Raw genomic sequence first — 24813 nt, 5'->3', positions numbered from 1 at the left:
TTGTCTGTGCATTCTAGATGGTGTAAATGCCACGGGGCATTGAGATTTATTACCGACTGTGGTCCTCTTGCGCATCATTGTGTACTCTAAAATTAACTGGACGGCTGCATATACACAACAGCTCAGTCATTTGGTTTGTGTTTATTTATAAAGCTATTCTGGGTCACTACTCCTTCTTATCTAATGTCTCTTAACAAGAAAACATGTCTACATAGTTGTAGATCAATGGATGTCCTGCAATTTGTTGTCCCCAATGTACGAACCAAAGTGGGCAAAAAAACTTTTAGGTTTTCAGCACCTCAAACCTGGAATAATTTACAATCTAAGCTTCAACTTTAAATCCCTGTTGCATTGAAGGACTTTTAAAAAATATGGTGATATTGTTGCAGTGCATGTTGTAGGTGTGTGTAATTTTAATGTATGTCACTTTCTTTCATTGTTGATGTCTTGACCAGGTGTCCCTTCTACAAGAGATCTTTGATCTCAATATGACTAACGTAAGTGTGTGTTGTTTTGGGATCTGACGGTCTGAAAAATATTCTCTTCTGGCAGGGACCAAATACATCATATCCCTTAGTAAATACTGATAAATTCCTATTTTATGTCATTTCTAATTTCCAAAGCTTTTCATTTGTTTAACTGTGACAGTCAAACTCACTGCATCTGTTTACTGGGAATCAAAATACCCTCATCAAAGGGTGTGGGGCTAAAATTTAATCTATGCACAGATTCATTTTTCCGTTCAGCATTATCTCTCTTGTGTACTTGACCCCTATCTAGCACGGTAATAATCCTTACTAGATCACTAGTGGCATTTTACCAACTAGGAGATTCCTCTAGACGGCAAAACCAACATCTGGGTAAATAAGCTTCCTCGGCACATTAAAGTGACGGTTAGATGGAAGCAAGGTGTTCAGACATTATTACCAGCCAAGGATGATGGCCAAGAGAATGAAGCCATTTGTCTGTGATAGGAGTGAAGCGATCAGTCATAAAATAAAAAAACGGTCTGTCAAGTGTAGCCTTATCTGCTCTGCTGACAGAATAATTCACAACTAGTCTGAAAGCAGCAGACTGTGTGTGATAGTGGACGTCCCCAGGGAGTCAAAAGGTCACCAGAAACACTGGAGCCAAAGTGAGCAGGACACCATATAGCTGATAAGAACATATTGTTGTTTACAGCGGGGACAAATAGAGAAAAGGTTACGTTCACACAGAGTCGCACGTCCCCAGAATAACCGGAGCTCTGTTCTTGTAAGGTTGTTTGTCTAATTTATTTTCCTTTCTTTCTGCTATGAACCAAACTTTTTTTTTGCAACTTTCACAGCATAAAAGTCCAGGAGAGCTTTTTCGATATTAAACACAACAGAAACCTGTTTGAATGTCCACATTTTCAGAGAAATATCAAGCAATTCATAATTGAATAACTCCCCTGGTTAAAATTTTACATAATTTAATCTAAGCTAGAGCACAGAAAAAAAATAGTGCATAAAGAAAGAAAATAGAAAGAAAACGATAGAGTTGTTACAAGTATGGTGTGCGCTTCTATGCTATTCTACTTCTTAGTATAATAAACATGTCAGAATGTATTTATATCAGAATTTTGGCTGAGTATGTCAAATTGTGACCTCAGAAGGGTTCTTTTCTACACATCCAGGCTAGAATTTACATGTTTTGATATGTACATACCCACATACTTAATTTAGAAGCCTTTGGTTTCTTTGGTTTGCTCGTTATGCCTAACTAGTAATCCTGGCTTGCAAGTGGGAGACTCGGTTACACCCAGCGTGAGTACGAAACGGAACAAATCGGCTTCTCCCTCTAGCTGTCTTTAATTAACAAGCACTTTCACAGCTGGCCTTCACTTTTGCTCAAACAGATTTACCGAGAGCTATTTTATAGTGGCCTCAGATTCCTAAAGCTTTTTCAGTTATTAAACTACAGCAGCTATTCTGATATTTTTCAGCGTTCTGATTTAAGGTTAAGACATTTTTAAATTATTTTAGAGAATGTCTCCTCCACTATGCATTACCAAGATGATACTATTTAATGACTGTCCCACTTTGATAATGACTGGAACTAAGATATGAACTAAGATAAGAAATTCATAAAGTGTAGCAGTAGTAGTGGAATGCTGCAATTTCACAATGGGACTCATATCAAGAGCAATCTTTAAGATGTATACAAAGCAATGCAAAAATATTCTTAACAATAATATTTTTTCCTCTTGGCGAATATAACCAGCACATTTAAATGTACTTCATTGGGATTTTAAGTGATAGGCCAACATAAAATAGTGAATAATTGTGACATAGAAGAATCATTTTTTAAAAATAAGTTTTTTTGCAACATTCTTTATAAATAAAAACAGTGTCATGATTTTTAGTGATTATCGCGTGAACAAAGTTATTCAGGTGTGATTTTAATTGCATTTCTTATTTAATGGAAACACTGCAATAGAAAAATTGCTTTCTATTTTTTTATGTTGGCAGAATATTAAAGTTTGCACACATTTGTAATGGAAGCGCAGCTTTGTTTTGTATATTTTTATATATATGTACAGTACAGTACTTCAAAGGTGCCCTGTCAGGTTAATAAGTGGGTTTTCTTGCCTTATAAATAGTCACGAAAATAAAGAAAACCCATTGAATTAGAAAAAGACCAAACTTTTGGTCTGTACTGTATATGTATATATGAGTAACTAAGTATCTGGGAATGAAATCTAAATGCAACACCCATGTCAACAAGTGGTCAGATTCATGCAGTCAATTTCACTTTCATTTTCAAGTATCCAGCATGCTGAGGTAAATGAAGCCCGAGGTAACGAGATGTTATTACTGGGTCATCACTGAAATATTTTAGTTGCAATTGTGCCGATTCTGAGGCAGGGCTCCTATGCAAGGTGTGTGAGAGATGAGGTGTTCAAATTTTCCGACATGTCCAAAGACCTGCACTTTATCTAAGATTTTGTGCCACAATGTTGTTGTTGTTTTCTCTCTCTTTTTTTTTGGAGTCATCAGAGAGGAAGGTGGATGGCATGCAGGAAAGTTTCATACGACGACAAACAGCCTTTTTAGTGTTAAAGTGTTTCATCATTGTGTCATTTTGAGACTTTTGAGAGCTACCACATCTGCTGAGAAGAGGAAAAACAAGTCATGGTTTAGAGGTGGTGACACACACACACAGAGGCTGAAACGGAAATGCATTTTGCCTCATTTAATCTGAACTGCTGACTGCACGAATTTAAAACCTATGGGATGGTGACCTCAGAAACTCAAACACATTTCCCTCTGGCTGTGGGTTTTCCTTAAACATATCTCAGCATTTTCTCAAGAGAATCCATAATGTCACAATTCTACACTGAGCGCTCTTGCTTTTATTAACTTTACACCTGCTCAACCTTTTGGATCAAAGCAAACCTCTTACAGTACAGTTCATCGCTAGCAGCTGGAGAAACCAGCCTAGATGGCACACAAAGCAGTGAACTGGCACATCCACAGCTTGCAAACATATGCCTTTATTTACAGTGATCACGAACCGTTACTCACAGCCATTAGTCAACCAGGGCAGGAAGTGGCACCAATCCCGCCTCCTTATTGGATGGGGGATCTCGTTAGGGAGTTGCGATTGCTGTGACGATGAGTTTCCTTTGGGTAAAAGCTAGTACAATTCTGCAAGGATTTGTGTGTGTGCGTGCGTGCGTGTGTGTGAAAGAGACAAAAAAAAGAGAAACAGCCAGACCAGCTGGCTGAAAATCACAATCTGCTGCCCAATTTTGCTGGCACATGTCTCACACACTCACACACACCCCAAACACACACATACATTAGCCAAATACTTAATTGCCTTCAATTGTTTGCTACATATCAAACAGAAAGTGCAGTAATTAGGAGTCTAAAGAACAACAAACACCATGCATCAGATAGTCAAAGAGTCGGAAAAGTGAAATAATCGGATAAAAGCTTTAAAAAATGATTAAACTAAAGGCAAAAACATGTAGCTGTGTATATGGATGCCCTTATTAACAGAAAAATTATACGTTCCTTAACAGTCAAAACACACATTTCTACATTCGCTGTTCAAAGTGCTGTAGCTCGTCTCTTCTCCTCCCCTACCCCGTCTCTACAGAGAGGCGAAGCCATTTTCAGGTCATTAAAACAATTTATTGCAATTCTCAATATTCTCTTAATGAAAATTCACTTATCGCCATTTGAGACTTGAGAGCAGGGCCATTACGGAGACTGTTCTGTCAAGGGTATGTCTAGGAATGTGCGTGCTCATGCAAGCTCTTGTCTATTGAGGGGCATGCGGAGGAAATAATTCAAGATTACAAGAATGCAAAGCCTGCAATCTTAATCGCAAATTTTGCTAAACCATAAAGTGGAGGGAATGCATTAGTCAAATATTACATCTTTCAGAGGACAGGGATATGTTCTTTTTTTCTGTAGCTTCAGGGAAGCTGGAAAGCCCCGATCCTGCTGGTGGACACGTCGTGCTAGAGGAGGTAGAAATCCTTTCAAACGTAGGTACCTTGTGGGATCCCTGAGGTACCAAGCAGGTGGCCAAGTGGAGAGAAGTTTTATCAGCTGTGAGAGCACAAACTAAAGTCAGGGATGAATTACAGCTGCCCCAAGAGAGACTAGGAAAGGTAGAGGAAGATACTGAGGTGGTAAAATAATATTCCCCAAAGCTGTTTGTTAGAGAAGTACAAACAAAAGTGGCACTTTAAGATCACAAAGTCTACATAGCAACCATTAAATGTTTTTTTTTATATATATATATATATAAGCAAACCAGTGTTTGTGGTTTGTTGCCAAGAAAAAGCTTTTTCTGTCCAACCGTCACAGTGGAGTCTTCTACACTGTCCTTTGACTTTTATCTTAAACTGTGTGCTTTGGTCGGATGAGACAAACTTTGAGCTTTTCAGGAGCAAACACTCTAGATGTGTTTGAAGTGAAACCAAGAATAAGTAAATATTAAGGAAAGTACTAAGCACTGGTTGTTTGAGTTTTAGTGCTCAAACATCCAGTTTGAGCACTAAAACTCAAATAAGTATAAAGCTAGCTGCCCCTACATCATTAAAATGAACACACGTTATATTTAGTGTTTGCGAAACACTAAATACTTTAAGTATATACAGCTCTTGAAAAAAATGAAGAGTCCACTGCACTGAACCCCATTGAGAACCTAATGGTTGTATGAAAGTACCTTAAACTTGTTATATATATTATATGGAAGATCTGTGATGTCTTGTCAAGAGTCCGTGTCTTCATTTAACAGTTGGCCAACAATAAATGCTGATTTTTTCTATTGTTTTCACATATTTAAAGGGTTTTATCTGTGTTTTAGCCAATTGCAAAGACTTTATAATCCCTCCCACACTGCCGGCATCATTAGTAATAAACAATTGAAATGGATGTAATTCAAATTATGAGAAAGACCTCATAAAATATTTTAAGTATAGTGAAATGGCATGTCGGTGCTGACTTTTATCCTTTTTGCTGTCTCCTTTGATGCCGTTTGCCCAGCTTTATGGCTAAACCCCCAAATTCTCTGTAACAAAAAGGAAAATAAAGGCTGCAAGAAGAAAGACGCCGCAGGCAAACACTCAGGTAAACTTTCAATCATAAAAAGGCCTAATCTAGCTTTGTTATATACAATAACTCAATGCAGGAAGCAGATGTGGGTAGCTGTGATCTGATATTTCCACTCCCTCCTATTTGTCTTTGAACGCTGCAGTCAGGTTTTGGCTCCAGTCGCCTCCAGGCTTGAGTGGAAGTTTCGAGGGAGGCCCCCGGGTTGCCAACGACCTCAGAGCCTATACTGTATTGTATCCCGGCTACCGCTGCTAAAGCATCTGTGGTGTTCAGCTGCCAGCGGCGATAAACGAATGTACGTTTTCTGAGGAGAGCGACCCCGCTGAGGGTAAAGTCATTAGCTTAACGAGTGCTGCTGAAATCACACACCCCCAGACACAAAGGCATGCATATTCACAGAGACAAAAAAAATTATATATATATATATATATATATATATATATATATATCAGTTTCAAGTTTACCCAGAAAGGCATAACTAACATGAAAATACATGTTTTTTTCTTCCAGCTAAAGCAGGTAGAGTGATGACTGAGTTACTGCACAAATGTTAAACAACAAAGTGGTTTTTACACAATTATAATAGCAAATGGAGGAATAATTGTATTGAATTTCCACATCTGAAAGTCTTTCAAATATTTTTATTGTATTTTCCTTGTCATTAGGCTGAAAGTTGAAATCATTTTTCACAAATATTAACGTGAAAAAGTATTCACTTTTTTTGCAAACGTTTTTTTTTAAAAACCCCAAAAACAGAAATAAAATGGTGGTTCTTTAAAAAGGGCAGTAAATGTCCTACATTTGATTAGTTGCCTCCTTTCAAAAGGTCACGCAACGTTTGTGTCTCTAAACAAGTTTTATTTAGCCGGACTTGGCTGTTCCCTAATTTCCTTAACCAAAGAGCTGAATTTATACTAAGATTAGATTACACACAAGTGGACTATGTTCACTAGGTGACTCCAAAAAGCAGATTTATTTAAGGAAATCAGGTTAAGGGTGGCTAAATAAGATCCTAATCCTGTGAGAAGGGAAGTTTAGGAGCCCTAAAACTTGCACCTGTATAAAATGTATTATAGTGTTGCTTTATTTACTTCTTCAGGTTATTTTTTTATTAAAAAATGTCAGTTTCTGGGTCAGCAAGTAATTAACTTGTCTAATATTCACCTGACAGCCTGCGGTTAGGTAAAAAAAAGAAAAGAAAATCCAGTGTAATAATTTTCACTGCGTTAAATGACTGGGAAATAATTAGTTCTTTCAATCAACGTGATAAACTGAATTATTATTATAGGATGGCCACCAGCCATCGCTCTGAAGGGGATTAAATCATTTTAATTAGCGTGCTCAGACTAGCCACCAAATTGTCTTTACATAAACTCACACATAAGTAGCAAGCATGTATGAAACACAGACCTTGGTTTTCTAATTTTTAAATCCTGTTTTGGTTTTATTTGGTCAACAGTACTGACAAGGTGTGTTTAAAATCCCACAAGTAAGCCCAAAGATCAAGATCTAGGTATCAGTACTATTAATTGGAAAAGAACATATTTGGATATGTGGACATTTATTAGCATTTTTTACAACACTGAAAAACTTCAGTACCACAATTAAACAATACAACACTGCAAAAACACAAAATCTTCCCAAGTAATTTTGGTCTAGTTTCTAGCGCAAATGTCTTAGTACACAGCGATAAAAAAAAAATTAATTCTTTTTAGGTATTTTTTTTAGATATTTATTGATGCTCTCATGGAACAAAATATATTTTTTAAATCATTAACTGAAATTTATCAGAACAAGTCAAAATTCTTATCATTATCAGAAATATTTCACAATAAGTGGCAAACAATGCAATAAATGCTCACTCCTAATAAGGTACCTTTTAAAATATTGTACATAGTGTAATAAATAGAAATGACATTTTTGTCTTTTGTCACTGATGATGGTTTTCAGGAATAAATCATGACGGCTCAACATTTATCCCCACTTAGAATTACAAAAAAATTGCAAACTGGCGAGAGAGTGAACCCATTTGACCTAACTGAGAAGATTTGAGGTGACCTGAAATGTGTTGAACATGCAATAAATATTGAACTTCACAGACAGAAGTGAGGATTGGACTAAACCTTCCTCACAGAGAGGTCAGAGGCTGACAGAAGGCTGTACAAGCAGCGTCACACTGACGTTATTCAGCAAAACAAGTCTGAGCCAAATTCAATACCAGACGAATACATCTCAGAAATTCTCTATTGTTTCAATTATGTGCCTCTAATCCTTTCCTAACAGTCTGTTTTCCTTTCAAGCAAGGATAATCTTCAGCTTCTAACAAATTCGACTCAAAACAAAACCAGAATAACTCTCCTTTTCTTTCTCTCTTTTTTTTTAATGCTGATCACAGACAAACCGCCCAGAGAGGTTTTACTTTACACCACAGAAGCAGACAATGGATCCAAACAACCAGAGGGCCGTTTAAATTGTTTATCTTGTTGAGTACTTTAGAAACAGTTTCTCCTCTAAAATGTGCCTTGCACCCAGAATGATTAAGTGGGGGGAGGTGGGAAGGAGGGATTTTTGGGTAAGCTTTTAATCAGACACAAGAGCGTGGCAATGTTTGTCATAGTGGAGGGAACAAAAGCTGTAACATTCTGCCACAAAACATTAGCAATTTATAGTACTGATGTGAAATGCTTATTGTGTCTATCGAATTATTTAGAATATTTCTGATTATGTGAAAAGGTGACTGCTTGCAGCAACATTTTTCATTACAGACAAACTGTAATGAAACCAGAAGCTAATTTAATGCGTCTGAAAAGCACAATGCGTTGAATTCTTTAGCATTTTATCACATCAAAACTGCAAACTTTAATGTATTTTATTTCATACACCAACACAAAGTCATGCATAATTGCTAAGTGAAGAAAAAAAAAACCCATAACTTTCCAAGTTTTCTACATTAATTATCTAAAATGTATGGCGTGCATTTTTATTTAGTTCCCCTGCTGCTACATCTGGAAGGATTTTAGCTTTTGAGGCTAAAATTTTAAGCTATATTCTGATTTTAGTTTTTAATTAAATTTTTGTTAAAACTGATGTCAAATGCATATATGTTTGCATAAATTAAAAACACACTAGATAATTATTTTCCACATGACTGTACAATGTCGTTTTTGCTTTCAACAAGTCTATAAGTGGAAAAAAGGAAAAACTTGACGTTGAAAAACGTCACTAATCTACGTGCATATATACAGTTTATATATATATATATAAGGAGGAACAGTTTTATTTCAACTACAACACACTGTTTATGGGAAGCTTGAAACAGCCAGAGGTGTAATTGCTAATAAAGAAACTGAAAATGAATCAGTACTTTAGTCACCGATTCATTTTCAAATGATTGAATTTTTTAAAAAGCATAGCGACCAATTCTGATTGTATTTGTTAAATTTAAAGTCTCCTTTACATTTAGCTGAAGTCTTAATTCAATTATAGTGACGACGAGTGAAAATGAATCAAAACCGTATTTTGAATGCCGATATGTTAGACTATTAGCTTTTCCCTGCTAATTTGACCTGACCACGATAAAACAGACTGTAAGTCATCAACTGGAGCAGAAACCAGGTGTCATACACCCAGTGGGAACATTCAGTGAAGGGGCTGACTTTCTGTCTCCCCTCACAGGCTGGTGGAGGTTAAAAAGGTGTCCCTATGTGAGCTGAAGGTGAAGAAGGAGCAGCAGCAGTTCTTCAGTATCATCTGCTTCCTAATGAGGAACCACTGCTAAAAGTACGAGCAAGCTTCAGGGTTGCAACTGGGAGCTGGAAAACATTTGCACATGCACACACACACGAGCCTCAGAGTGATTAGACCCGCCCTGGATGTGAAGAGCAATTAAGTGCAATCACAACCCTGTCCCTCTCCTCCCACAGACCCTTTCCTTAGTCTCTCATCCCTCACTCCTTCATCTGCATGTCAGCCCTTTCGCAACTTTATGCCTTTATTGTTTTCCTTCAATGCATCCCTTGGTGCTTCATGTTGGCTTTTCTTATGGGACATGGAGACAGTGTATAATGTGTATGTTAAAGTGTATACATTTACCAAATAATGCAAAGTTGGCACCTTCAATGAACTTTTAATGAAGCTTTTAAAGCAACGTTGCATTAAAAGTGTCATTATTTACCGAATGACACTTCATGACAGACAACAGTCATAGACATTCATAAAGACTCCTTCATGCTCATGACAGGTGTTATGTCATGTTTATTACCGTGTCATATCAGTCTTATGAACACCCCTTCAAATAAAGTGTTACCGTATTTTTTTAACAAGTTACCATAGTTACTTGATTATGCTATAAAATGGCACTACGTGCCTGGAAAACATAGTACTGCCCCTTTGACCATCATGAACGAAAAGGTTTAATTTATATAGCTGATATTAATTTAGCTTTCATGTTCCACAACTAATACTTACTGATATTATATAGACAGCTCACATTGCAACTCTATTCATTAATATGTATTGCTAAACTTTTTTTTTTTTATAAACAATTGGTACCCATACAAAATACTCTGTGAAGCAGAAAAGTGACACTACAAATGTCCCTGAACACACCATCTCCACTGTCAAACATGGTGGTGGCTGTGTCATGGTGTGGTGATGGTTGGAGCAGCCTACAGGGCATGATTGGAAGAAAAGCTGATGGAGGCTGGGGTAGAGGTTCGTCGTCTAGACAACAACTCTAAACATACAGCCTGAATCACAAAGGAGTAGATCAAAGCATATGAGTTATGTAAATAAATATTTATCAAAGATGGGCTGTGCTGTTTAACCTCTGTACTAAATATAACCGCTTCCTCCATCTCATCCCTCGCTCCTCTCAGTCTGTCCTCATTTACCATCTCACATAAATCACTATTTTTCTTCCCTCTCACCACCTTCATTTTTCTAACAATTCCATCATCCACATTCTTTGGGCCATCTCTCATATTCAATATCTGCTTTTTATTATGAGCTTGTAAAACTACCTCCGTGAAGGAAAATGAAAAGAACATTGCTGACAGTGACTTTTGACTTTTAGAGAGAGTTAGCAACGGAAAAGGAGAGAGACGGCGCGGGGGATTTAGGATGCTTTTGTGTGTCTTCCTGGGTGTCAGACAATGGCAAATTGTGTGAGCCAAGGTCTTCGAGACAAAAAAATTACAAAATAATCAGAGAAAAAGATGAGGCAGTAAAAAAAAATCAGAAAAGACAGAATGCAGGAAATAAATATGTGCCAACATGAGTAAGAAACCACACAATGAGGTGATAGAATTACTTTGCGCATTCATATAGTCCCATGTTTACATAGAAGTTATTCTAAAACGCATTCATCCACCATCTACAGCCACCTAACACAACATGTTTATGTCTCATTTTGTTTTTTTAAAAAGCTAAACGGTATTCATTACACTAGATGTTACAGGGACGGAGTCACAGAGTTGTTTTGTCTTGACTTGGTTTTTGGAAACATATCTGTAGATCAGGGGTGTGAAACTCCAGTCCTCAAGGGCCGATGTCCTGCAGTTTTTAGATGTGCCATAGATACAGAACACTGGAATGAAATGGCTTAATTACCTCTTCCATGTGTAGATCAGTTCTCCAGAGCCTTAATGACCTAACTATTCTATTCAGGTGTGGCGAAGCAAAGAGGCACATCTAAAAGTTGCAGGACACCGGCCCTTGAGGACTGGAGTTTGACACCTGTGCTGTAGATATTGAACCCAGCAAAGCAAACCAAAAGAAAAAAAAGTGGTTTTGGAGGACTTCCTGTCCAAGATACTTTTACAAGAACTTGAACAATTTTTGTGAGATCAAGAGCTACTTTTGTGACATCTCGAGGTAATTTTGTTTGAGATCTTGAGTTAATTCTGAGATCTATTGAAAGACCCTGAGGTATTTCTGCAAAGATGTAGCAAAAACAGTTATAAGATTCATCCTTTAGAGTTACTGCGTAACACTTTAAGACGGTTTCGTTACTTTTGAGCGATTGTGAAAACTATTGGCAGATCCCAGAGGTTTTGAGACCTCAAAACACTTTTTCCAAGATCCCAAAGTTGATTTGCACAATCCGAAACTACTTGTAAACTGTACAAGTAGTGTAACTGTAAATTTGAGTTAATTTTGCACGTCACTTTTCACTTCTGTGAAATCCATAGTGACTTTTGAGAAATCCAATGAAATGTTCTGCAACATTTTGAGTTGCATTTGTGAGACCTAGAGAAAGTTTCAAGATCTTGAGCTGCTTTGCAAGATCCTGCAAAAGTTGTGCGAGACTGGGAGTCATTTTAACAGTATGACACTGATAACGTTCTAACTATTGAAATACAACTAAATGTGCTGCTATTCTACATTATCTAAGTACCTTGTTGAGTGTTGATTACTAGTTTTTGTCTCTGTGATGATTTTATCTTTTTCAGATAGGTTTGGCCATTAGCATAAAGAGCTGGATTAGCTAACAGTTTTACGACCACGACTTCTCAGTTTAGTAAATATGCCCCATATAGTGTTATAAGAGCAACACTAATGAACTCATGTTTTTTTCTGTTTCCTGATTATTGGAAATTAAGCATCATTGGGGTTTTGGTGCTGATAATACAACATAATCTGGTCTCTTCAAAACTGGATGGAACATTTTCCCTTCTCAGTCTTTCTCTCACAGACAAACTGAAATTAGCTGCGTTGGAAGAACCTTGAGGAAAGGCTGGTTCTACACAGAGAGTAATTTTCCCTCCAGACAGACAAAAGTCACGGCCAGATCGAGGAGATGTGGTTTTTCAATGTTAATCTCTGCAGATAGAAACATGCTGTCTCTTTAGAAAACTCAATTCACTGACGAAGAAAGGAAAGCTTTCTTTGAGTCTGCTGGTTCAGATTTTCATTCCGGAGAGAAGCAGATATCACTGGTTTAAATGTTTGCAGGAGGTAGTTAAGGTAGAAAGATTCAGCTTGAATGCATATGGAAGGTAATATCAATCATCTAAATTAAACATATCCCCCTTTTATGCATATTTGCTGCCTCTCTCCAGAAACCCCTGAGACAGAGGAATACCACATTCAGACTTCCTATCGCTCTCTTTCGCAGAAGGACGGTAATGAGTCTGGGCCGACTCAGTCACCAATACACAGTGCTGTAGCTCAGCTGAAGGCTTGCAGATTGACAAAATTCCTTTTTATTACAGATGGTTTAAGAAGGAAGTTGTCCTGTTAAAAACTACAGTAAGAAGTAAGTAAGAAACACAAAGCTCTCTTCTTTATACCTCAGCACAGAGAGTTACAGGAGGATTTGGGTCTAGATTTTGTGTCTAGTGAACCATTTTTAATGTAAAGATACCTTTGTAACATTCCAGAAAAACTATCATAGTAGCACCAATAACTGCTTTATGAATTACTCCACAAATAATTTTTTTCCAGACTCCTAGAAGTGCTCTGTCATTATGCCAATCCCTAAATCCGGTAATCCCAGCAGTAATAAGTAATTATACGCCTATTAGCTCACTTTCTACACTTTCTAAGGTAATAAAAAATTATCCTACTCTTGAATAGTCCATAAACCAGGACAGTTCCTGGTATTTTAATCCAATTTGGCTTTAGGAAACATTACTGCTGTTTGCTGTTTTTTTTAATTGATTTAGGAAAAGCTTTTGACACAGTAGAATTTTTGGATACTATCTGTTAAATAAAGCCAAATTGTTCAAACCCAAAGGTTTATACGAGTCGTTAACCAACACAAACAATTTGATTGCAAGTTTTGTTGATTTGTTTATGTCTCATACCGAAAAAGCACACACCTGTGGACATTTTCTCTATTTCTCAGGAATTTTGCTCAAGTGTAATTCATGTTTCAAAGTTCGACCTCAACTTTTGATCCACACTTTGACAAGCTTTAAACTCTCATCACTGCCGAATCGGTGAGGATTCAGAAGCTAAGCCCAGTGTCAACTATTTGCAGTTTGATTTAATGAATTAATGATTCCTTCTTCGCACTCAGCAGGTTCCCAACACCTGAACAGCCCAGAGTGATGTCCTCAAAGGCTGCCATGCTGACTACGTGAGACTAGGAGTGAGCATGAAGGTTTCTTGCATCAATGATCTGTGGAGTCATTTTTGCTGACTTGTTCCCAGCGTGACTCTTGCTCTCTCCTGACTAATCGTTGAAGACCTTGCAGGGAGCTGTCAGCCAGCCTCCATTAGAGGGGGGGGGGGGGGTGATGCAAACTGACTTGAGGAGAATCCCTAGCATTATCCAAAACCTTTCCTCCTTTTTGTATGCACAGGCTTGTGTGTGTCTAATGATTAGGGAAGGAGATCCCCTGGGATCTTCAACTGTCAGACTCATTACCAGTCCCTCCCAAACAGCCTCCTGCTCTTCCTTTTCTGGTCTATAATGACCCAGAAACTCCATGTGGGTCAGATCATACAGTGAACCCTCCGTTCCAGCCTTCATATCCACCGCTACCCAAAACCCACTCATTTATTTTACCACCAGCCTTCTTTTCCCTGAAGAAATCAACAGCTGTTTTTTTTCTCCTCCACCTCCTTTATCATTTATACCTTGTTTTTCTCCTCTGTCCCCTCTCTTGTTCTCTGTCTGGACCAATCCAACCTGCCTTTCTTTCATTTAGAGCCAGACCCAACTCTCCTAAGAACAGAATCTGTTCCCACGCACTCATCTCTATTGCCAGCAACTCGCATACCTCTGAGGAAGCTTTCCCCAGCTAGTAGGAGCCTCTGCTGCCATCTCCTGGCTATAATGTTTATTACTTATTAGTATTCATTCTGAATTTAAAAATTCCAGATCTTCACATTTCTGATTGGGTGTAATTTTGCTTTCCTTAAATTATGCTTCAAATTCCAATCTGAGTATTTTATTAATAAATAAAGCCAACTTTATTTAAAAAAATTTTGGCTTGTATTCAGAAAATGAACTGTTAGAAATTAACCAATAAAATTGTTTAAACAACTGGCAAACATTTTATGTAGGGTCATCATAATGAAATCTTTTTTTATCAAAAAATATGCAAGTTTTCTTTCTTTCTGACACTTGTCACAATTTGTTATATTTCAACAATTTTAAGGTGATTTCTTTGAAAATAATTTATTGAATTACTCAAATAATTTAGTTCGCTTCCCACTGCTCTCATTGTGCAGACAAGAGGCAATTTTAGCAAAATGAAGGCTGTTTAACCAATCAAAAGATGATTTTTGGACATCATGAGATCTATGTCATATTATACAACTAAGGTGTTGAAGGGAGTATCTTCAAACCGACCACACACACACGTTTAAATCATCATTTGATTCGGGTGTGTTCATGACATAAATGTTACAATAACAGCTTAGATGTTGTTCATTACCGTCGACTTCTTTTAGGTAACCTCTGCTGGAGTTTGAGGTTAGCATTAGCGCTGTTGCTAAGCTAGCTTAACCTGAACAAGTTTGAATTCTTGCTTTGACACAGAAACCTCCTCAACCAAATGTTGGACAGTCTTTACATTTATCAAAGTTGACATATTTATTCACAATAAATACAAACATAAACATATCTTACATTTTTTTGCTGGAAATGCAAACTAAAAATTAGGTGAAACGTTGACAGAAAATTCCTTTAAATAGTGTTTTTAAATGTTTAGGTAGATTTTCTATTATCCCCCAAAATAAAAGTACCATCAGAATTTAACCATTATTGCAAGTAACGTTTATGAGCTAAAATGTATTTCATTAATGTTTGCTATCTAAACCACTCTTTATGATAGAACTCGATCAAACCATAGAAACATTAGTTCCTCTAGAGTTTGACAATGAAAGAAAAATAATTAAAAAATTGCAGCCTATTTTTTTTCATAGCTCAGAAAGTCATTATATCCATTTGTTTGCAAGCCAGGGTAAATTTATGCACAATTCATAACCTGCTCACCAGTCCCTGAATACAAATTACCCTGCCAGTATCAGATTAAGGCCTATATAGTTTCAGAATTAGATCTAAATCATAATAAACCTCATCAATTCTAATTTTGGGTCAATGAATTGGGATTCCCCGGGCTTTGAAAGGTAATTTTATCAAAGATAGAGGCAACGCAGAACATGTCCTTTGGGTTCAGTGCCATGGAACGACAGCAGCAAATGCTGAGCTGAGATGTTGAACAGGAGACAAAAGTGAAACAATAAGACAGGAGGTATATCAGAGGGTGGGCTGAAAGTCTTCCAGTATAATATATACTCATAGTTTATCAACTGCAATATTAAAAACAGAACTATAACACCTTAAAACAGTGATGGGTGTTGCTCCAAGCCATCCCTGTTTTTTGTTTTTTTTACTCAAAATACCAGCCAAAGTGCAAACATTAAAAACCTTACTTGATGGTCCAAAGAAACAGTAAACGATCCTGTTCCTACTCATTTTAATCCAGCTAACTTAGCAGAATTCTAATACTACCTAAAAAGGCTGACCATTAATTATTTCCTTGGCAGAAAAACTGTTTTACCTGTAAGCCCAGATTCATTTTAGATGCAAAGCTCGGTGTGTTCTGTTCCCAATTAATCCCAGCACTGCCTTTTGGTTACAGTTTCACTCCTGTAAGCCCGGTTCCTGCATCATGCCGCCTGCCAACCTCAAAATTGGATTTCCCAAAGGGTGTTCCTCAGTCAGGCTTGAAAAATTACTTATAGCTTTGTTTCATTTGAAGCTTTACCCTCCGTTCTGTTCACACCATAGGAAGGTTCACTGTACATCTGTTACTCTGTCGGCTTATAGCTCAACATGATGAATGGTTGTTTACTTTTTCAGTTGGCTAAATATCCTATTACTTGGCCTTCAATTTAATCATTTTATTTATTCATGTTTCACATATTTCTCCTTGTCTTCTCTATCCAAACACAAGCCGTTAGTTGAACTTAAAAAGCTGTGAAACTATGAGGGGCTGGTTTCTTCTGAAGCCACTAAAGGTTGCTTCAAACTGACACATTTTACAGGGGGGGAAAAATACAATCTCTTTTAAAACCATGCTAACCTGTGAAAAACTAAGTCCATGTTACTGCTTCACTAGCTGCTCTTCCAGAACAAATGTGGACCAAAGTTTTTTGCTATTCTGCTAATGTAAAAAAGAAGAAAAAAAAATGGCGGTGTTTCTATTAAATAAGAAATGCTGTTAAAATCACGTTATTAAAAAACATCATAATTCTATAACTTCCTGTCATCATCGTTGTTTTTTTTGCCAGTAGTAACGTCCGGTTGTGGATCAGATGACTCGGGTGATGCAAAAAAATAGTTTCCATTGAAGTTTTGCTAAATATGCTAATTTCAATACGGCCACTTATCGCAAAAAACTTATTGAAAAACATGAGTTTTTTCAAAATTGCCGCATTTCCGCTGATCACGTTTATTTCAGAATTCAATGTTTCTACGTAGAAATTTGTCTAAAAACACCAGGATAAAAAAAAAAAAAAAACTTCCAATAGAAGAATTTAAAAATGAAACTATTAAAAATAACTATTAGTTATGGTACGGTTACCGGTTCAGTGATGTCACAGAAAGAAAGTGGTGACCTATGAGGATCCACACAAAGAAGCAATTCTGTCAGTGAAATTTTTTTACTTTTGGTCAACAGAACACTGGATAAGTCCCTCGAGACAATTTGATGCAATACAAATAATGAAATACAATCGTGTTACAAAAGTAAAGACTTGAACTTTGCCCCATCATTTACCATCCAAATAAAATAATTTTGTTTAATTGTTCAATTTGTTTTCTTTGTAACACCTGCTCAATATGAACCTAAACAATTATCCATTGTGGTTCTTATGATATATTTAAAAGCATTCAACCAGATTTTACTTTACCACCTTTAGCTCCCAACAATTCAGACTACACTGTTATATAAATGTGGTTTCTTAATGTAAGTTGCTATGCTGAATGATTTAAATCGGAGAGTGCAGGGCAGTTCCTCACAATTAGACCAACTAATACATACCTACTTTGTGCATGCATGCACACACACACAAGTTTATATTTCTATCCATATTAAAACTTAATATTGACTTTTTTTCATTTTATTAGCTGCATGGAAGGTTTTACACATCTTCAAGATCAAAGTGAGAGTATATATCAAAGAAATACCCAACATTCCCAGCTTGAAACCTCTTGATACGCTGATAGAGGACAGTATTCCAGACAGTATGTTAAGTATCTCCAGTGAGGCCTACGGCACAAAGATAGAAGGCCAGATTTAGCTCCCGACAGAAAGTCCAGCCACACAGCGTCAACAACATGGGTGGTAAGATGTGTCACACTGAGATAAAGGAGCAGGACAAGAAAGAAACACAGGAGGGGACAAAAAAAAGAGAATAAACAAGAATCGTCTTTGTATCGACGGGGATACAAAGACATAAACTTAGGGGAGAATAGAAAACTGTGAGAAAATCACAAGATAGAAAGATAAAGACAGAGTGCTAGCTTCCAAACTGGGCGATCTGACACCACTCTGCCTGGCCAGCTGGATGCTATTTCCAGCTGGAGATGACCCACCAGCTGCAGCAGAGGGTATAGTGGGCAAGACAGAGTGTGTACAAGTCACGGGGACATGGGAAGGGGCTTATTTAGTCAATCAGGCTTTATTTAAGCAGACAGAAGCTAAAGACGTTGTTTATGCAGACAGGGAGACGGGATTAATTTACCCAACACAATTCCTGACCTCACCAACGTCGTGTGAGTTCTCCAACAGTTGGCAATATTGGAGAATAAGGCTACCCCCTTATTCCCCCATAAACCTACCAATGGGTTTTGCCATCAAGCACTTACAAAAACTGGCAATGACTGTTTCACATCACTGTGGAGGAATTTCTCTCCAATCTTCTTTGCACGACTGCTTTAACTCCGTCACATTTGATGGGTTTTGAGCACAAACGGCCTGTTCAGGTTCACGCCACTTCACCAATTTCAATCCAGAGTTTGACTAGTTCGCTCCACAGCTTTTGTTTTTTTGGAGTCATTCGTTGGTAAACCTGCAGGTGTGCTCTGGGCCATTGTAATGCTGCACAACCCAAGTTGTCATGAACTTATAGTCTAACGTTCTACTACAAGGACTTATACTGGAAGAAGAATGACCAGCTCCACCAATAACAGCGAGACATCGAGCAAACCAGTCCCAAACCGACACACTATCACCAAATGTTATCCGAGATGGAAAGTGACACCCACCTTCCAAAAAGTCCCTCTTTTATCTCATTTGTCATAGAGATCTTCTTATAGTAAATGTAAAACAGCCTTTTTGTTGTTTTTGTTCTGCAGTGATTTTGGCCTTGAAACTTCCCCATGAAGGTCATTTTCACCCAGGCTCTCTTTCTTATAGTTGAATCATTAATTCTGACCTGAAAAGGCAAGGTGAGACCTGCAAAGCCTCACCTGTTGTTCTGGGTTCTTTGGTGACCTCTTAATGAACTCTTAAGAGTAATTTGGTTGACCTTCCACTCCATTGAGGTTTCCCACAGTTCCATCTTTTTCTAAGTTTCTGGATGAAGTATCTCCCAGTTGTTCATTGGAGTATGAAAGCTTTCAAATCCTTTTGTAACTTTCTCTGAATGTGTAGATACTAGCAATTTTGTTTTTCTCTGCTGTTTTAAAATTTTGAGAATGTTAAATTGTCATAAAGGTTGTATTTAAGTTCATTCTTGATTTGACAGGTGAAGTCAAATGACTATTTCTGGGGCATGTGGTGACCTTAATAAATGACGTCATCATTTGAAAACTGCTTTTTGTATTTACTCAGTTTATCTTTGTCTGATGATCGGAAACATTAAAGACAAGAAACAAAAAAATGGAGGAAATCTGCAAAGGGTTGAATACTTTTTCACAGCATTCTACATGGTTAATAATTTTATTGTTCAGTGTCGGACGGTCAGTCAAACTATTTTAGTTGGACACCTGTCTTCTCACTTCAGTGTTTTGGTTCTCCAACAAGTCCTCTCATATCAAGAGTCACTAAACATGTTGTCCAGACAATAAAATTATTCTGTCTCATATGATAGTTAAAAAAATATAACCTCAAAAGGAAACTGTGGGGTCATTTCCTATTGGAAGTCATAGGATACGGGCTGCACAGTGGCGCAGTTGGTAGCACTGTTGCCTTGCAGCAAGAAGGTCCTGGGTTCGATTCCCGGCCGGGGTCTTTCTGCATGGAGTTTGCATGTTCTCCCTGTGCATGCGTGGGTTCTCTCCGGGTACTCCGGCTTCCTCCCATAGTCCAAAAACATGACTGTCAGGTCAATTGGTTTCTCTAAATTCTCCCTAGGTGTGAGTGTGTGTGTGCATGGTTGTTTGTCCTGTATGTCTCTGTGTTGCCCTGCGACAGACTGGCGACCTGTCCAGGGTGTACCCCGCCTCTCGCCCGGAACGTAGCTGGAGATGGGCACCAGCAACCCTCCCGACCCCATTAGGGACAAGGGTGACCAGAAAATGGATGGATGGATGGAAGTCATAGGATACCATATGCATGACAGTGGCACTGACATGTTTTTAGCTTTAAGCTAACACCAGTAAAGTTAAGCTATTTGTTTAGGTATAAAGTCATCTACAAGTAAACTTTATAGTTTAGTTATATTTGAATTATACAGAAATTAATTTTGTAGAAAAATAAAGCTTGAAATCAACTATATAGACTCAAATTTTGCATCAGTTGGTATGTTGGTGATGCAATACTTTAAAAGTTTTGGGTGACCCCCTCTTTGCTGTCACTAGCTTGGAGCACGATCAGCATCAGTGTACTGCAGCCTTTGATATCTCAGTCAGCAGCATATGGGTCAGTACGCTCCTGGACTCACACACATGCACACACACACGCCTACACACACAGGAGACTTTGATGTCTTACCAGACCGACACTTGATGATCTCTCCGAACTCATCTTCCACCGGCTCGTCGCAGTAATCCTCAGGACGCATGCCCTCCGCCATCACCAGGCCGCCAGCTGTGAAAAGTTAGTAACCGCTGAGCCAAACGGTCAAGTTAAATCCTCAAGGAAGGAGGGAAGGGACAAATCCAGATCGAGTCAAAGGTGGGAAATAAGGAGTGGACACAGGAGGTAAGACAGAGGGGACTAAAGCAGGAAGAGAAGGAGGACCGCTTGGTCTGTCACTGAAGGGCAGATGAACAGGAGCAGGTGGCAGGATGAGAGGGGTGGGGGGGACTCTGAGCATTCCCACCTTTAAATAGTAAGCTGTTATGATGTGGCTCAAACCGCTTGGCAGACACCAAGCGTAAAACTCAATCTCCCTGTCCATGACATTTATTTCCTGCCTGGGACGAGGATGCAGCCTAGTTACAGGATATCAAGGTGAGTTTGAAACAGACCAAGCTGTGGCCTTCGGGGGCGGACAGCAGTCATATGTCATGGTAAAAAAAGAAAGAAAGCACACTCATCAGTCAATTCAAGAACTTTAACGTTTTAAAGTGAACTTCAAAGTGCACAGAAACATAACCCACCAATTCCATAGTGGTATAATTTATGAAACAAAAAGGAAGCCAAAAGCAATATAATAGTTTTGTTTCGTCTATAGGTAGTTTTGTGGGGTCCTCCTGAATTTTAGTACACTTACTGGGGTAAACAATAATTACTTGAACACCACCAGCCATAAACAGCACATCATTGTATTTGGCACAATGCAAACCAGAGATTTAAAAAGGCAAAAGCTAAGTAGGTGGATTAGCATTGTTTGCTCATGACTTTTTTTGACTGCCATGAACATCCATCCTGCCCACAGCATCACGACAGTAACTTGTTATGACAAGATTTAATTTCCCTTTGGGATAAATAAAGTATTTTTAAAAATGTGAATAAATCTTTTTGAAAAAGAAACCAGTTAATTCACCCCAAATATCCCAACCAGGTCACAGAAAGCATAAGGTGGACTGGACATGTAATTCTTTTACCCAAAACAGAGTGTAACATGAATTTACAACAGGCAGTTACCATAGAGACCGAGTCCTGACTGACTTGATGGACATCAGTGCTGACAATGGTGACGGGGTTAGGTGGCTCCTCCTTCTGGCTGGTTGGCACCTGAAGGAAGAGACTTCATTATCGTCTGGATAGACGAAATAGCAGGTGAAGTGCTCATATTTAAAATGCGCATTTCATTTTTTAAATATGTAGTTATTGCGGTCAGTCACTGATTTTTGTAACCACAGAGAAAAAGTTCCATGTATTTGTCTGCTCGATGTGTGGCGGTGACACAATATGCTTTTCTTGAATCAAGTTTGTCTGTACGGTACGAAGACCATAAGAAACAGTAAAAAAAAAAAAAAAAAAAACCTTCTCCTCTTCCCTTTATTCGTACAACATTAAAGGCAAATGTTTTACCTTCATTATTTGACTGTCGTCTTTCCGTCGTTTTCTTCTTTTTAGTTTGTCTAGCTAACGCTTCTCTGTGACGTAACACCATTTGCCATTCACATCCTCGCGCGAGTAGCGGGAATTATGACAACAAGTCACACCTGTTAGTCACTCACCGAGTTGTGGTGGAGTCCAGATATTTTAACTTGGCCGTGCTTCAAAAATACTAGCAACATATCATTATTAGGCATTTTTATATGCCTACATATATACAACATTTATTTCTAAGCGTATACACCTTTCTCCTGGCCCCCTTGAAGCTTTGCGTGAATTATGAGTGCGACTTCCGCTGCAAACAGGTGTTACAGAAAAATCTGTCACCCATCATTTTCTGTGACCGCAGGGGGGCGATAGCGTGCAAATACTGGGTAAACACTGATACAGCTGGGATTGTTAGAGTCATGGCTCCTTTATTACCATCGCATTGACGAAGAAAATATAATGTATTATTTTGGATTTGAGGCTGAACACTGACCATCGCATTGAATCCCGATGTGCTGTCGTTAAAATATGTAAACCAACCATGGCCGTTTAATAAATGGATCACACTGGTCACAGATTATTCTGGCCAGAATAATCCGTGACCTTACTGTCAGAGTTTAAAACAACTATTTTTTTCAGAGCTCTACCATCTCATCACTACAATCTGGGTGTATTTATAATAATATTTAACCCTCAAATAGCTAAAATCACACTGGTCACAGATTATTCAGAACAGAATAATTGCGCTTTTGCCCCCTGCGGTCATAGAAAATGATGTGACACTTTTCTGTAACACTTCTTTATTGACTCAGTTACTTTGGATGGAGATGCTGGTTTTCTTCTGTTGGCTTTTTGGCCACAAAATGAGAAAATGTGTTTTTACAGAGGAAAAAAATAAGGACTACTTAAGCAATAAGCTAGTTTTACTCCATTGCTTCCATCAAAATTAAAGTTTCTGGGCTTTACTTACTTTTTTATGCACACCTTTTTCTAAGGTGTTTTAAAAGATAATTACAAAGAAAAAGATTAAAGACTAACAGAAGCCCCTGATGAAAAGATGAAGTTATAATCATACATGTTTTATAGCACACTGTTCCTTTAATTGCTTGCCTCCGATGGGAAAGCTCTCACTGCTTCATGATTGAATGGCAGTGCCGTTTACACACTCACTATGATTAGATCTGCTGTGAAACTGATATAGCCACTTCGTATTTGCAGAGTGTTTAAAAGAAGGACTAGGTTTACCGTCACGAGTCATTACACACAACATTACGAGCATTCATGAGTCGGAGAGGCTCTATTCTCAGATATGGTGACGTGATGGGCGCAGTGGGCCAAAGAATCTTGACGCTCCCCATGAAGTCTCTTGAGTGGGGGGAGGAAGGGGAGTGAGCAAACTGGGGTCTTCTAAAAAAAATTACAAATAATGAAGAAAAGGTAATGCAATACAGTATTACATTTGTACATGTGTAGCCCTTTACAGTAAATAGATGTGATTAGCTATAGAGATTGTGAGGGGTCCTGCCAGTAAGTCATTCAAGCCCTTGTGTATTCAGTAGCAACTGGATAACAACTAATGGAATTGTTCTGCTGGTGTTAGTGTGGTATATCAAATGCAAAGTCCAATAGGACATGGACATTTGATACCCTATTAGGTGCTAATAACTAAGGATTAGCAATACAGGGAATCATCTAGATGAGTTAGAGGCAAGTTCAGAAAGCACATTCTTTGACATGGGAGATGTGTCAGAATGGTCTTCCACGTTATAACGTTGCATTATTATTGTTGGTTATTGTTGGAAGACAATGCATAGTTTTGGTGAAGCTTAGCAAATAGAACAAACCACGACAATATTTTGGTTAACCAGCTTGTTTAAATCATTGGCTACTGAGTATTAATTTCTTGCCGGAGGAGTGGACTCTGTTTAAACTTGAAACAGCTGGATCTGATTCTGGCCTATCGCTAACGTTTGGCCGCGAAGAATATACTGCTCTAGCTCAAGCGTAAAGGAAGCTTTGCTATATAGCTTGTCAGAAATCGTGTGCGCTGTAAGAACCATCCCTCATCGTGAAGAGAGAAGTGTGAAGTTGAATGGCATCTTTGCTAGCAACGAGCTAGCATGTCCAACAGCGACTGAATGGCTTTGTTCACCTCCTCTGCTGCCATTTCCAAACTACAACAGACAGCAGATGACAGCAAATTAAGTCATTGTTCACAACTCCTACTTCTGTTTGCTGATTGGTCCAGTTGAAATTCTAACAAAAATATAAAAAATCTAACTCAATGGGAGAAATCCCAGACGGATCAGTAAAGGGAGATAAGAATCTAGCGAAACTGCATAGGAAGGCAATGACCAGGTTTGTTTACCAAGGCTTTGGTGGGTTCCAAACACTGCTGTGGCTTGTGTGTGTGTCTCTGAGGGCATCTCAGTTAGCCTGATGATAGTACAGTTTCTTGACAAAACACATTGGGGTACCTCCAAAACAAATGAACTCTATAGTCAAAGTGTTCTAGAATGGCACAATGAGGCCAAGCTTGGAAAAAGTAGTGACTTAACTGGCAGAAGATGCTTATTTTCATTATGCACATTTTTTCCCAGGAGGGGTAATTACTAAAATCTTTTCTGCATCACATAAGTAAGTGACGGAACACTTGGAATGGCTTTGGAACAAATTCACCTCTTGTTGCTAATACACAAAGTGGACAGCAGAGGGTAGCAGAGCCCCAGATTAGGAATTACATCAGTGTATTTACTATAACGTGGCTTTCTGAGTCTTAGACAGATGTGGTTTTTGTGGTGATTTCCTCAAGGTTT

General features: G+C 38.2%; 1 protein-coding gene across 8 annotated transcripts in view; it reads right to left on the bottom strand.

Annotated features, from left to right (window-relative positions):
- The window catches only part of dmd (dystrophin), a 222473-nt gene extending 201716 nt beyond the window's left edge, over window positions 1–20757 (bottom strand). For 5 of the 8 annotated variants that reach the window (XM_028010153.1, XM_028010151.1, XM_028010152.1 and 2 more), the window contains exon 1: window positions 20495–20757. In XM_028010153.1, the coding sequence (XP_027865954.1) occupies window positions 20495–20576 (82 nt within the window). In that variant the 5' untranslated portion in view covers window positions 20577–20757. The remainder of the gene's footprint in view (window positions 1–20494) is intronic. The other 3 variants (XM_028010149.1, XM_028010150.1, XM_028010159.1) reach the window with 1 other exon arrangement.
- Between the last annotated feature and the right edge of the window lie 4056 nt (window positions 20758–24813).

This window comes from Xiphophorus couchianus, chromosome 24 (genome assembly GCF_001444195.1).
Source record: "Xiphophorus couchianus chromosome 24, X_couchianus-1.0, whole genome shotgun sequence".
In the NCBI taxonomy this organism is placed as follows: domain Eukaryota; kingdom Metazoa; phylum Chordata; class Actinopteri; order Cyprinodontiformes; family Poeciliidae; genus Xiphophorus; species Xiphophorus couchianus.
This window is presented reverse-complemented; position numbering and strand designations above follow the sequence as displayed.